The following is a 15,130-nucleotide window of genomic DNA, read 5'->3' as shown; positions in this document are numbered from 1 at the left end:
TATCCATCAGACAAAGTGGTGCTTAGTCCACAGTATGTTTATATTTCTATGGCCCACAACAAGGACTTCTAATGTAAAACAGAGCTTCTAATGTATACAGGTCAGGAAGCAACAGTTAGAACTGGACATGGAACAACAGACTGGTTCCAAATAGGAAAAGGAGTATGTCAAGGCTGTATATTGTCACCCTGCTTATTTAACTTATATGCAGAGTACATCATGAGAAATGCTGGGCTGGAAGAAGCACAAGCTGGAATCAAGATTTCCGGGAGAAATATCAATAACCTCAGATATTCTGATGACACCACCCTTATGGCAGAAAGTGAAGAGGAACTAAAAAGCCTCTTGATGAAAGTGAAAGTGGAGAGTGAAAAAGTTGGCTTAAAGCTCAACATTCAGAAAACTAAGATCATGGCATGCAGTCCCATCACTTCATGGCAAATAGATGGGGAAACAGCGGCAGACTTTATTTTGGGGGTCTCCAAACTCACTGCAGATGGTGATTGCAGCCATGAAATTAAAAGATGTTTGCTCCTTGGAAGGAAAGTTATGACCAACCTAGATAGCACATTAAAAAGCAGAGACATTACTTTGCCAACAAAGGTCCATCTAGTCAAGGCTATGGGTTTTTCCAGTGGTCAGTATGGATGTGAAAGTTGGACTATAAAGAAAGCTGAGTGCCAAAGAATTGATGCTTTTGAACCGTGGTGTTGGAGAAGACTCTTGAGAGTCCCTTGGACTGCAAGGAGATCAACCAGTCCATCCTAAAGGAGATCAGGCATGGGTGTTCATTGGTAGGACTGATGTTGAAGCTGAAACTCCAATACTTGGGCCACCTGATGCGAAGAGCTGACTCACTGGAAAAGACCCTGATGCTGGGAGAGATTGAGAGTCGGAGGAGAAGGGGACAACAGAGGATGAGATGGTTGGATGGCATCACCAACTTGATGGACATGGGTTTGGGTGGACTCCGGGAGTTGGTGATGGAGAGGGAGGCCTGGCATACTGTGGTTCATGGGGTCTTAAAGAGTCAGATATGACTAAGCGACTGAACTGAACTGAACTGAATGTAAAAGAGGGCTTCCCTGCTGGGTGAGACAGTAAAGAATCTGTCTGCAATGCAGGAGACCTGGGTTCGATCCCTGGGTTGGGAAGATCTCCTGGAGGAGGGTGTGGCAACCCACTCCAGTATTCTTGCCTGGAGTATCCCCATGGACAGAGGAGCCTGATGGGCTGCAGTACATTGGGTTGCAGAGTCGGACACAACTGAGCAACTAAACACAATGTAAAACATGCCTGAGGACTGTTCCTTCATCTGAAGATATAATCTGAGGGTGTAAAACCAAGTATTCTTTAAAACTTATGACATATCATTGCTAAGTGAGAGGGTAACAGGCAGGAAGGCCAGGGGTCTCCAAATAGAGGAAATAGCCTGCAAGTGTCAGACATTTCTATCTCTCTTAAGCGGCAGGAGGAAACAAACTAGCAATATTTTTTCCTCCTCTATACAAATTTAAAGGGAGGTTTCTCTTAAAATATTGTGTTGCCATAATGACACCCAGCTTCGCCTGAAGTTAGCTATTCTCGAGTCTAGAGATAACCAATGCCTTTTTCTTATGGAAATGTTTGTCTTAAGCTATGCTAATGTACTATGCCTTTACCCCAAACTCTGTCTCCAAGTCGGTTCTGCCTCTTGGCCCAGAACCTACTTGACAAACCAGTATGGATATTGTTCCCCTAATCTATGTAAATGAAACTATTTGTATGGTGGTCTGCCCTTCTTCAAGATTCAAGTTAATCATTTTATGGCCCAGGATAAACCATTTGGTGCCAAGATTATCCCAAAATGCATCTTATGGGTGAGGGGCCTGGTGCCATTCTGAATTTTAAGACATTCCTTTCTTTCATTAACAGACTGCTAGTGACTATATAACATCCAGCTAAAGACTGGCAGGGGGGTACTCTTTCTGCCCCCTTCTGATGCCTATGTCAGAAGCTTTCTCTATCTCCTTTATACTTCAATAAAACTTTATTACACAAAAGCTCTGAGCGATCAAGCCTCGTCTCTGGCCCCGGATTGAATTCTTCTCCTCCGGGGGCCAAGAATCCTGGTGTATTAGCGTGATTCAACAACAACCTTTCATAAGTCACGTCAGTCGTGTCCGACTCTGTGCAACCCCATAGACGGCAGCCCACCAGGCTCCCCCGTCCCTGGGATTCTCCAGGCAAGAACACTGGAGTGGGTTGCCATTGCCTTCTCCAATGCATGAAAGTGAAAAGTGAAAGTGAAGTCGCTCAGTAGACTCTTAGCGACCCCATGGACTTCAGCCCACCAGGCTCCTCCGTCCATGGGAGTTTCCAGGCAAGAGTACTGGAGTGGGTCGCCAGTGCCTACTCAGTTCTCTGTATATTACGGTATGAAAGTGAAAGTGTTAGTCACAACTCTTTGTGACCCCAGGACTGTAGCCAGCCAGGCTCCTCTGTCCATGGAATTCTCCAGGCAAGAATACTGGTGTGGGTTGCCATTCCCTTCTCCAAGGAATCTTCCCGACCCAGGGATCAAACCCAGATCTCCTGCACTACAGGCAGATTCTTTACCGTCTGAGCCACCAGGGGAGCTTACAGTCCTGTATTAAAAAATGTTACAAAATTTCCGCTCACTATCATCCAGACCCTTCTGTGTTTTTTAGACTACAAGGCCTCTTGAAATAACTATTTCCCCTATTAATGTGCTTAAAGTTCTAACACCTTCAAGTACTTCTCTATTTCTAATGTCTCAGAATCTGATGAACAAATCTGTTTGCCAATTATATTAATATATGCTTTATGATTTTATAACATTGATGACAATTAGAAGGAGTAATTACATTAATATATGCTTTATGATTTTACAACATTGATGACAATTAGAAGGAGTGAAATCTTAGGCAAACGTATTAATTATACAGCTACCACAACTTTTCAGATGGGATCAAATAAATGTTTTAGTGTCTTTTCAAATGAAAGCACAGACAGAAGAGTTTCACTTTATGTGACAGACTTGTAATTACATGGCATGTAATTTTCCTTCAAGGCACTTACCACAATGTATAATTATATATTTATTTCTGTATATATGTGTATAATGTCTGTCTTCTCCCCAAGAATGTAAATTCCAAGGGAGATGATCTGTCTTGTTCATAGTTTTATATTTACCTCCTCACATGTTGCTTAGAGCCTCACACTGTAGGCCAAAGGTGACTAAAGAGACGCAATAACTCAATAAATTGAGGGAGGTGGAAAACAGCTAAAATAGACATTACTGGAACAACCGGAGAAATGTGAATACATATATTAACATGATAACCTTATATTAATGTTAAATTCTTGAGTTAAATTCTCTGAGGATAATAATATTATGTAGGAGTGCCCTTGTTCTTAGGAGATACATACATGCTTGAAGAATTTAGAGATGATGGTCATGATATTTACAACATACTTTCAAAATTTCAGGAAAAAAACAGAAAAAGAGAGAAAACAAAGTATTAATAACTGGTGAATCCAAGTGAAGGGTATATGGGTATTCAGTATTCTCTTTCAACTTTTCTGTAGACTTTTAATTTTTTATAAATCAAACTTCACGGAAAAAAATGTTTAAGTAGCAATACCTTTAGAACAAAAGACCCCTGAATCTACACATCTGAGAAAACAGTTGTGAAGGAATTTATCAGGGAGAAATAATTCTGAAAAAAAGAAGCATGTGAGACATCTTGAGTTTGAGAAGAAACCAGGTGGGAATGCACAATCGACCCAATAATTCCACAGATACCCCTCCATCACGGGCCAGGTACGGTGCTCAGCCCTGGGAGGGACTTATAAAAACAAGAGAAAACAGCAACAACGAAAGCAAAGAAGGCCACATCAATTTTCCTGCTTAACGGGAAAACAGTAGACCAATAAGCTACTGAAGGAACATGCTTACATTTACAGATTGTTACAAATGCAGCACGTGACAAAAAATAACAAGTGCTATGCAAAATTGGATCTTGAGTGAGGAGATCAAGGTAGAAAGAAATATGTGTTTATGCTTATTTTAAAAATTAGTTTTAAAAAAAAACTATGTATTTAAAAATCTTTTAAAATGTTTTACCATTTGAAAAATTAATATAGTTTAAAATTTACTTTTATCCTTAAAAACTTGCTAATTAGCAATGTTTCTTTCTTTCGCAAAAGCAAATTGGTAGTTATGCTTCTATTGAATACAAGGAACTATGGCATTAATGAGTTAGTGTTGTTATTTACTTGTATCTGACTCTTTTGTGACCCCATCGACTGGAGCCTACCAGACTCCTCTGTCCATGAAGTTTTCCAGGCAAGAATATTTGAGTGGGTTGCCATTTCCTTCTCCAGGGGATCTTCCTTACGCAGGGATCAAATCTACATCTCCTGCTTGGCAGGCGGATTCCATACCACCGAGCCACCAGGGAAGCCCATTAATGAGCTATAGGACCACATTAATTTTATGTGATAAACATGGTATGTAATTTTCCTTCAAGTCACTTAAATAGTTTGTAGTTATATATTATTTATGAATATGTCTTAGCCTCTCCAGGGCTGAGTATTCTATAAAATGAGCATGATGAACTAAATCTCATTTCCTTTCTGGTTCCAAGAGGCTGTATTCTAATGGAAATATGCTGAGAGGAAATAATATCAGGGTAACAATGTCTCTCATGAGATGAGCCTGCTTCCCTTCTTACCTGGTGCCGATCTGAAATATAATTGTGAGAGCCAGACCAGCAATGGACAGTGCACATCCAAATGTGGAAAATACATCTAGTGATTCAGGATATTTATATTCCTTTTTGAAACTCTGGAAAATAAGTTAAGACTCATTATTTTAAAATAGCTACTCTGAAATAGTTATGAAAGTCAACATCACAAAGAGTTACATTGGTTAAAACAGTCTGGATATTGGTCAAAATATCCATATATGTCTTTTTATATAAAGATATATTTTAAAAGGAAATAAATCAACCCCTTCATCTCTAAGCAATATTCATGAAATAGCGGCTTGAGAACAGTTATCTAATTCAGTGAGGGAAGACATAAACACCATTCCTCAATGTCTAAAATCAAAGTTGTTTGTGTTATCTAAATTGGCTGCTGTTGCTGCTGCTGCTGCTGCTGCTAAGTCTTTTCAGTTGTGTCCGACTCTGTGCGACCCCATAGATGGCAGCCCACCAGGCTCTGCCTTCCCTGGGATTCTCCAGGCAAGAACGCTGGAGTGGGTTGCCATTTCCTTCACCAATGCATGAAAGTGAAAAGTGAAAGTGAAGTCTCTCAGTCGTGTCCGACTCTAGGGACCCCATGGACTGCAGCCTACCAGGCTCCTCTGTCCATGGGATCTTCCAGGCAAGAGTACTGGAGTGGGGTACCATTGCCTTCTCCGCTAAATTGGCTGGAGTTGTTTTATTTACCTGTTACATTATTTGTATGCACAACTGTAATCCAAGGGGAAACCTGAATATCTAAGCTCATGTACTAAAATTAAAGTTGCAGAAGTATTTTTCTGTATATGAAAAGATATTCACAAGATCCTGTTCATTTTTGCTTTTGGAAAGGGGGACCTAACCTTTGTGAAATATATCCATATCCACCCCAGAATTTTAGTATATAGTCTCAGAAAATTATGTTCCATATGAGTATGTACTCTTAGAAATGTGGAGAGGTAATAATGGTGATCACTGGGTGAATAGAGACATACATACAGAATTATTTTTGCCTTCCTGTACTTTTTAATTTTTCAAATTGTTATTATTAGAAAAGCTGTATATGATTATTTATAAAACATGAAAGTTAAATATAGAGATATAATTTTAAAACACACAAGTTCCTTTTTACTGCTATTACCCCACATCAAACCCTACCATCTCTTCTCCAGAGGTGATATTTTTATTTTTGGCTCCGCCAGGTGGCTTGTGGTGTCTTTGTTCCCCAACCAGGGATCAAACCCGTGCCCTCTGCAGTGGAAAAGCACACCCTAACAACTGGACCACCAGGGAATTCCCCAGAGGTGACCTTTTTTTAATGTGTTTACAAATATTACCTACATCTCTTGCACAAATATACAGGATTTTGTTAACATAATCAGATTATTTTCAAATTGCTATTTTACTGTTTAAATATCATAAACATTTTCCCATATCAGTATATTTCTGCTTAGTAAGTAGACTTTTACTCTATATGCATTGAGTATGTATTGCTTTAGTAGGAAAAAAATAAAAAAATAAACTTCATTTTAAAAAAATCATAAGGGCTTTCCTGGTGGCTCAGTGGTAAAGAATCTGCTTACCAATGCAAGGGACACAGGTTCAATCCCTGATCTGGGAAGATCCCACATGCCATGGAGCAACTAGGCCCATCCACCAACCACTGAACCCAAGTACACAACTACTGAAACCCTCGCACCCCAGAGCCTGTGCTCCTCAAGAGAAGCCACCACAATGAGAAGCCTGTGTACCATAACTAGAGAAAAGCCCATGCAGCAACAAAGACCCAGCATAGCTAAAAATAAATAAACATAAACAAAACTATGTTAAAAAAATTATAAGACAAAAATGTCACATTACTTCCTATGTGTAATATACTAAGTAGATGACACAGAATCATAGAATATATAGATCTTTAGATCTTAGAAATCATCTATTCACTCAGAGTTTATCTGCTCTTAAACTTTACATATTAATACAATTCTAATCACCTTTTTAAAAATTTTGCAACTCAAAAGTAATGATAAATATTAATATGTGGGCATTGAAGCAGATTCAGATTTTAGTAAGAACAATTGAAAGTCTGACCTCAAAACAGGAGAAAAAAAACTATGAAAGTATAACCCGTATCATTTAATATGTAAAGCAATCTGAGTTTTACACAGCTATTCAGTAATACTAATGATCTTAAGATATCAAAAACGTTAAAATTGTATCTTTACTATTTACTGACTGAGAAAGCAGATCTCTCTATAATGCAAGTTATAAAATAATCAAAATCAATTTTAAATATTTGGTAATTAAAATAAGAAAATGATAATTACTTCAAAAATATTTTAAAAGCAAGACTCTATAATTTGATAGTCTATGCTATACCAGTATGCTCTGATCCCCATTGGCTTCCCAAATACAAATATTTCTTAGCTACAGAAACTTAAAACATCCACTTCTTTGGAAGATTTACAGTGTTAAGAGCCCCTTAATAAGGGGAAGACAGTCTACACCCCTCCCCACTCCACTGCAGTATAAAAACATTCCATCTAGCATAAAAAATAAATATTTTTCCTTTTGCCAGAATAATAGATTCCTGGAAATGCAATAAACGAATCTCCTCTTCCTAAAAAGGTCAGTTCAAGAACTCTCAAGAGGTGTATAAACACCTGGATACCAGAGCTGTTACCAGTTACTCATACAGGGGAGCACTAGAGTGAAAAGAACACATAGAGGAACTATGGGACAAGTTGAATTAGAAAGCTCTTCCTCTTATACCTTCTGGCATACACTTAGTAACTTAGATGCTTATAATGGAAAAAGCTCTGGGTAACTTATTCAAACTCACCCACAGCTATGTACATACTGAACCATCTTTAGCACTCAGCTATACAGCCTTACCTCTGGCTGTAGCAACTTCATGCTTCAGACATGCAAGTTAGTTGAATGGAGTCTGTCAGCTCCTCTTTTGCACATGGGCTCCCTTCTCATTATTAAATGCACAATACTGAATTCATCTATTTTGAGACTATTTTGCAAAAAGCACTATTCTAATTGCCTTTACCAGCACTTTTTTTTTCATTCTCTAACTTCATTCCTTGTTTTCCCATTTAATCAAAGTTGAGTTGAGTGTCTATGTAAACTAATCCCCAAATTATCTCCAGTTAGCACACAACACAATTGCATGTAAGTAAAACTCTTGTCCAGAAAGAGATTACCATGTAAACCCTTACCATCAATACTGCAAAGTTAGTAGTATGGTTGCAGTGGCAGTGTAGAAATCCATCAGTGACCTTCTGTTTGTGACAGCCATGCGTGTCCCAATCCTTCATGGAAAAATTCCAATAGACGCAGGCATAGGAATGAAGCTGGAATTCTGTTCGGTTGTACTGTGAATAAGACAATGGCAACTGATTTTTTCAAAATGCTTAATTGTGTGGAAAAAAATCAAATAGGCTAAGATAAGCTTGAAGTGAAAGTTTTAGTCACTCAGTCATGTCTGACTCTTTGTGACCCAATGGACTGTACAGCCCACTAGACTCCTGTCCGTGGGATTTTCCAGGTATGAACACTGGAGTGGGTTGCCATTCCCTTCTCCTGAGGATCTTCCCGAGCCAGGGATTGAACCCAGGTCTCCTGCATTGCAAGCAGATTCTTTACCATCTGAGCTACCCATATGAGAAATCAATTGTATGATTATGTATGATATGTACTGATACAAAGCATAGCATCTTTATTACAGATTAAGAAAGAGAATATAAAATTCAAAGTAGTTAATTTTACACTTAGTGTTATAAAAATATGGATGGGGGAGAAGTTAAAGTTAGTCTTGTCATATAAACTTTCAAAGAGGTGTTCTGTGGATTTCTTTTGCCCAAACTGTCCCTGCTTTTGTAATCAAGAGTGGGCTGAATTATTTCTATTAATGGGAAAACTCACCCTTGGATTAAAGACCATTTCAACAGAAGCGCTCTGATCTTCCACATTTTCATCTGTTTTGCTTGAGACAATTTTTTGACTAAAGTCTGATTTAGTTATAAAAGTTTTTGATTGGAAAAGCTTGTTGTTTTGATACACTACAAAGCCACATGCCTTGACATTAGCTGTGAGGGGGGAAAAAAGACACTAAAATCAATAAGGGAACCCTAGGTAAGTAAGAAAGTCCCATACCATCACCGAACTGCATGACTGCTTAACACTCCAGTGAAATACAGAAAATAATGGTCTGCTGACTGCCTTTATTTAACTGCAGCATCTAATTAACACATATAACATATGGTTGGCCATTCCATCCACATTAATTTCTTTCCTAAGATTCCTTATGTTCTAAATGGAAACCATAATCTCTGCCTAATCCACCTAAAAAAAAAAATACCAAAAGGATCTCATGTATAAAGTAAACATTCTTGCTTTCTATGCAGTGAGACAGTGAACACAATGAGCAGGTAGCTCAAGACCATGTTGCTTTCCCCCCTGAGTCATTGAATAAGAAACAGCAGAGAGTGATCATTAGGACAGCAGTGCCTAGAGGACTGCTCTGGGAGGTCTGGCTCCTATGCAGAGGGACTGAGCAGAAACCAGTTTATTAAATCACAGAGCCAGCAGCTCAAGTTGTGCATATCAGGGATTCTTTCAACAGACTAAATACTTTCCATCAGCTCTTGAACTACTGGTCTCTGTTATTTCAAGACAACGACAGGCTTTTGCCCAAGGCTGGAAAATGACTGGGACACATCCCTTCAGGACACTGGAAAAACTGGTCAGCTTTTCCTAAGAGAGCCTGCAGGAGCATGGCTGCAACAGGGGGTTCTGCAGCGGGGCTGCTGGCCATGGCAATGGTCAAACAGAACCACCTTTGAAATGCCTCCTGACACTTCATAGAACTCTTGGCCATATTTAAAACAACAGATGCAACAACAATGAATATACATTTTAGCTGAATAAATTCCCTAAACTCTGATATCTTTTACAAGTGAAAAGCTTGCATGTATTTGCGTGGGTGTGTATGTGTCTCTGTGTGTATATACATACACACATATATATTATATACTTAATAAGTACAAAGAATACTAAAATGGTGGTGGTGGGACCAGAATAATCAGTCTTGTGCTTTGAGAGATAGGTAGGTAAGGCCCTGACAGCCCCCAACACATCCTCCACAGCCCCCGCTTTGCTCTGTCCTCTTCTGAGAAATAAAGACATTGGCTTCTGAAGAGTTTTTACATCACACTGAGCCCACCAAATTGTTCCTTCTTTGTCACACTAAGTGACAAAGTTAACCATAAAAATGTAGTATGACTGCTTTTTAATCTTATTTTTATAAAAGAATGACATGCTTGATGTAAAATTCAAATCCATATAAGTACATACATTTAAAAAATGAAATTCTCTACTCACCCCTTTCCTCATTCCTACAGGATTCTGGTTGTTTATTAGAAAATCATCTTTTCATCTAGATAATTAGATTCACTAGAACAAATTATACTTACCATTATCTTATGATTTTAAAAGAATCTCCATATTTCAAGATATAATCCTCCTTGATGTTTTTTTATATTTTCTCTTTCTTTTCTTGATCAAATTTATCAGAAGCTTGTGTATATTTCATTAGCCTTTCATGGAATCAATATTTTATTTTGTTGACCCATCTAGCATTTGTTAAGTATGTCCCATTTTTATTAATTTATGCCATTTTATTAATTCTTTTTTTCTAGATTTGCTATCTTACTTTTTATGCCTCTTTAGGTGAATGATTATTTTTTAACAATTTCTCATATTATCTAATAGATTTATTAAGGGAAATACACTTTCCTTTAATTACATCTTTGTCCACATTCCATAGGGTTTCATCTAAGGAGTTCTCATAGCTATTAATTTTCAAGGACTCTGTAATCTGTCCTTTAATTTCCTTTCTAACAATGGTATTTTAAAATTCTTAATTGGATAAAATTTTGGCTATTCTTAATGGTACATTTATAGTTTCATTGCATTGTGGTCAGGAACTATGTCCTGTATAGCTTTATTTTTTAATTAATTAATTTTTAATTGAAGGATAATTGCTTTACAATATTGTGTTGGTTTCTGCCGTACATCAACATGAATCACCCATGGGTAAAATATGCAAGTTTTTCTATTTGGCCTAATAGTTTTTGAAGCACTCCATAGATATTTGAAAATAATTTTTATTATCTATTTTCTGTCTATAAAACTACATACACAAACAAATGTATATAAAGGCCAAGTTTATTAGCTATTTTTTGTCTACTTGATCTTCAGTTTCTGGAGCAACTTTATATTTCTCCCTATAACACAAGGTTGTTGATGTGACCCTGTATTTCCAATAATTTTTGCTTATACACTTCAATCTTGAAGTCTTTTTAAAAAACTTAATATAAAAACATGTTCCTTTCAGTCCAATCTGAATCTTTGACTCTAGACAGTGTTACTTCAACCTGTTTGACTCTAATGATAGTTTATATGAAATCAAAAATTAGATCTACCTTTCACCAAATACAAACACAAATTCCAGGTTCATTAAAGATCTAAATGTAAACATAAACACTAAAAATATTCAGAAGACAATATAGAAGACTATAATTGTGACTTTAGTAGAGCAATGAATTTAAATATCAGTTATAGAAAAAAAGATTGATGCATTGGACTACATTATAAAGTAAAATTTGAGTATGACAAATGACATGAAAAACCAAGTAAAAGATAGCTACAGACTGGAGGGAAGATATTTGCAATTTATATAACCAATAAAGAATTAGTTAGCCAATTAGAATTATATAACCAATGAGAATTATGAATTTAGTCTCTCTAAAATATGTATTTTTTGGCACTGGATTTTTTATTTGGGGAGAAAATAAAAGTAAATGTGTGCATTCAATCTGCTTTATTGTATTCAATTGTCAATTTTAGACTTTGAATAGTACAGGCATGACAAGTTAGACACAAGAATTTCTAAAAGGTTATATGCACAACAATAAGGAGCTCATGATGAGCACCATACAAGGAGATAACTGAAAATTAGTACTGCTATATGCTGACTGTGTCAATTACATAAAATATCCCAAGGACAAGTCAATAGGATGAATTTAAGCCTGTGAGCACCATTCCACTAGTAAACATGGGCAAAGTTTATGACTGAATGCTTTTTAAGTGTATTTTTAAGTATAAAACTGAGCCATTTGGCTACATTTTAGGTGGAAAATAGATTGTGTTCATAAGCCAGAGCATTTCAATTCTGTCACCCTCCAAGTGTTTTTGAAAAGACAGGGGAAGAAAATCATCTCTGGGGCTAGAATAATAGACTTGAGATTACCAAAATTTGTTAGAGCTCAAACATACTTACATGCAAATTACTCAGTATGTAACTTAAGTAAACATAATTTCTTGCTCAATGAATTTTAAGCTATTAATTACATGAATTTGAGTGCATTTTTCAAGTAATGTAATTTGAGACCTACTTTTCGAGGTGTTGAGCAAGAGCTGAAGTTCCGTCTGTTCGTTGGGATTCAGTTTGTCTACGTCCACGTTTACACGTGTGGAACCAGGAGTCAGAGAATTGCTAGTTCCTACGAGAAGGAAAAAAAGCAGAATTTTATAAAAGTCTACATTTTCATGAATAGAGCATATATTGGTAGCAGAATATTCTCTGCTATTACAAGAACTTAAAACAAACAGCTGACCTTTCAGTACAGTGAAGAGAACACCTGTAGACCCCTCGTTGCCTCCTGAATAGACATTAACTGACTGTATTGCTATATTAGGTTCTACCACTGGCTGGTCGCTCAACGACAAGGAATAAGTCTCCATTTGCTCAATAAGCCTGCATAGAAAAAAACATTAACAACACACTATTATTGAAATTTGTTATAAAATCAGTTGTGTGTGTCCCACATTCCAGTGGAAAGGCATGCCCACAGAACTCAAGCAATCACAATATTGGCACAATCCTGTAACAATATCGATTTTTTTTTTAATCAGAGTCTTACTTTGTTACATGTACTTTCTTCTTCTTTTTTTAACTGATTCATGTTGATGTATGGCAGAAACCAACACAATATTGTAAAGCAACTATCCTTCAATTAAAAATAAATTAAAAAATAAAGTTATACAGGACATGGTTCCTGACCACGATGCAATGAAACTACAAATGTACCATTAAGAATAGCCAAAATTTTTCTGGTAAACTTTCCCCACTGTAGGGTACCTTGGACATAGATGCCAGAAAGCTGGAATTCAAGAAGGACAGATTTCCCAATAGAAACAGTCTTTGTTACGTTGGTCTTCTCATAAAAGGACTGCACTGCCATGCCCTCCCATTGACCAGTCACGTGATTGTTGTTTCTCCAGTGTTGAGACTCAATATTCACTTATTTAACTCTCTCCTCTCACCCAAAGCCCACAGTTTTCAAACCATTTAAGTGCTGACTCCTGAGGTGACAGTTCATAGGGAATTATGGAAGCACAGAACACTGAGCTCATTGCCTCAGCTATTAACTAAGCATTGCAGCTTCTCACAATATTTGTTTCTACTCTGGATAAGTTTGAAGATAGATTAGATGGACAATGGGAGGGAGTGGGGGGAATCTTAATTTGGTGTTCTCCAAAGATAAATTGGCTTAGACAGTAAAGAATCTGCCTGCAATGTGGGAGACCCGGGTTCGATCTCTGTGTCTGCAAGATTCCCTGAAGTAGGAAATGGCAACCCACTCCAGTTTTCTTGCCTGGAGAATCCCATGGACAGAGGAGCCTGGTGGGCTACAGTCCATGGGGTCACAAAGAGCCAGACATGACTGACTTTGACTTTCAAAGATAAGTCATAAGATTGTTTCTTTTTCCTGTTTCCCATAAAAATATTTGCACTCTTTCTGTTCTTGACAAAGCAAAATGTCTATGTCTAAGACAACTGGTTCAATCTAATTTTCCCGGTAATGAAAGAATTTCATTAGAATGTAATTATTCTTCATTCTAAAACTTTATTCCTTCCATTAATATATCTTTTCCCTTCCCCAAGTGACATTAAAAAAAGAAAATTTTAAATAATTAAATTTCATAAAGAGAATGTGGTAACCATTCATAAGGAAACAGTCAAGTAAAGTCATTATTTCAAAAGTTTTCCTTTCCTAATACTATTTTCCATAATTTTCAGCGATTCACACTATGTATTTCCCACTTAATGAATAACAATGAAACCTGAGAGCTGCTTTCAACAGGAGGAACACCTAACAAAGCTCCAATCTGCTAGGAACATGATTCATCCAACCAACAGTATCTGCTGAGCATCCAACAAAAAGCTCAGTACCCGTGAAACACTGAGGATACTAAGGGAAGCTCCTTCAGGCATTGAAAACTAACAGGAAAAATGTGCTAGATGCATGAGAGTGTTTGCCGTTTTTAAGAGTTGCTCTCACCATGGCCGTGTGTAAGGGGTTTATTCCTCCCATATTATTCTTTCCTCCTCTTGTCATTATGATTGGATGATAGGTGGGTGCCGGTCAGGAGACTGGCCGTCAACCTGGTACAAATAACTAGAAAAAGCAACCAGATCCCCTTTCACTCAGGAATCTTCCATTAGTGCAGCAATGATATCAGAAAAGCCTGGCTTTAACAGGGCCCCGAGAGGTCATTATGGCTGGCCCTCCTTATCTCAGGTTTTGCATCCGTGGTTGGTTGAATCTGCCAATGTGGAGCCTCCCGCTGATACAAAGAGCCAACTACACCAATTTATATAAGGGACTTGGGCACCTGGGAATTCTGGTATCTGTCAGGAGGAGATGAGGTAAGAGAGAGTGTGGTCCTGGAACCAACCTCCCATGTCTACTGGGGAAAGACAGCATATCATTGTAAGGACAAATACAAATTTAAAATGAGAGGCTTAATTATTCCTGTTGAAAATAAGGGAAGGTATTTCCCTCCCCTGGGAATGAAAGAAGGGAAAATCAGAATGAAATGCACCAGGAAGGTTGGTGTCTATCAGGAGAATTTGCACCTGGTCTCAGGTCAGTGGAAGAGTTGCCTCGAGGAACAATATCCTTCCAAGGGAGAGAGGAGAGAGAGTACCTTTGCTGGCAGGTCACCAGGATTTTTCTCTGGAGGAGAGCTAACAGGTTGGTGACCTGATCTTAGGGCTGGAAGCTGAAGATGAAAGTCTTATCTACATGAATAAAGACCTGAGTCCATAGCAGTTTATGCAAAAGATCACCTGGGAGAGGGTAAACTGATAGCCCATCATTAGAAAAATAAGTCGACTAGAAATTCAGAATGGGAGGAAGGAGGGTCTGAGTGTGGTTATATAAATTCATATTTCAACACGTCCTATATTTAAATGTTTCACTTTTTCCTTTACACACCTTCTTTGATGCCATTTGGAATTTACA

At 37.6% G+C, this 15,130-nt stretch overlaps 1 protein-coding gene across 2 annotated transcripts in view; it reads right to left on the bottom strand.

Moving 5' to 3' along the window:
* ADGRG7 (adhesion G protein-coupled receptor G7) overlaps positions 1 to 15,130 on the bottom strand; it is a 63,263-nt gene that overhangs the window by 16,177 nt on the left and 31,956 nt on the right. Inside the window, exons 7-11 of one of the 2 annotated variants that reach the window (NM_001083702.1) lie at positions 12,437 to 12,576; positions 12,215 to 12,322; positions 8,682 to 8,845; positions 7,976 to 8,131; positions 4,740 to 4,852 (exon numbers count right to left, since the gene is read on the bottom strand). In NM_001083702.1, coding sequence (NP_001077171.1) covers positions 4,740 to 4,852; positions 7,976 to 8,131; positions 8,682 to 8,845; positions 12,215 to 12,322; positions 12,437 to 12,576 — 681 coding nt within the window. The remainder of the gene's footprint in view (positions 1 to 4,739; positions 4,853 to 7,975; positions 8,132 to 8,681; positions 8,846 to 12,214; positions 12,323 to 12,436; positions 12,577 to 15,130) is intronic. The other variant, XM_015470857.3, reaches the window with a different exon arrangement.

This window comes from Bos taurus, chromosome 1 (assembly GCF_002263795.3).
Source record: "Bos taurus isolate L1 Dominette 01449 registration number 42190680 breed Hereford chromosome 1, ARS-UCD2.0, whole genome shotgun sequence".
NCBI classification, from domain to species: domain Eukaryota; kingdom Metazoa; phylum Chordata; class Mammalia; order Artiodactyla; family Bovidae; genus Bos; species Bos taurus.
The sequence above is the reverse complement of the archived record's forward strand: the minus strand, read 5'-3'. Positions and strand labels throughout refer to the sequence as shown.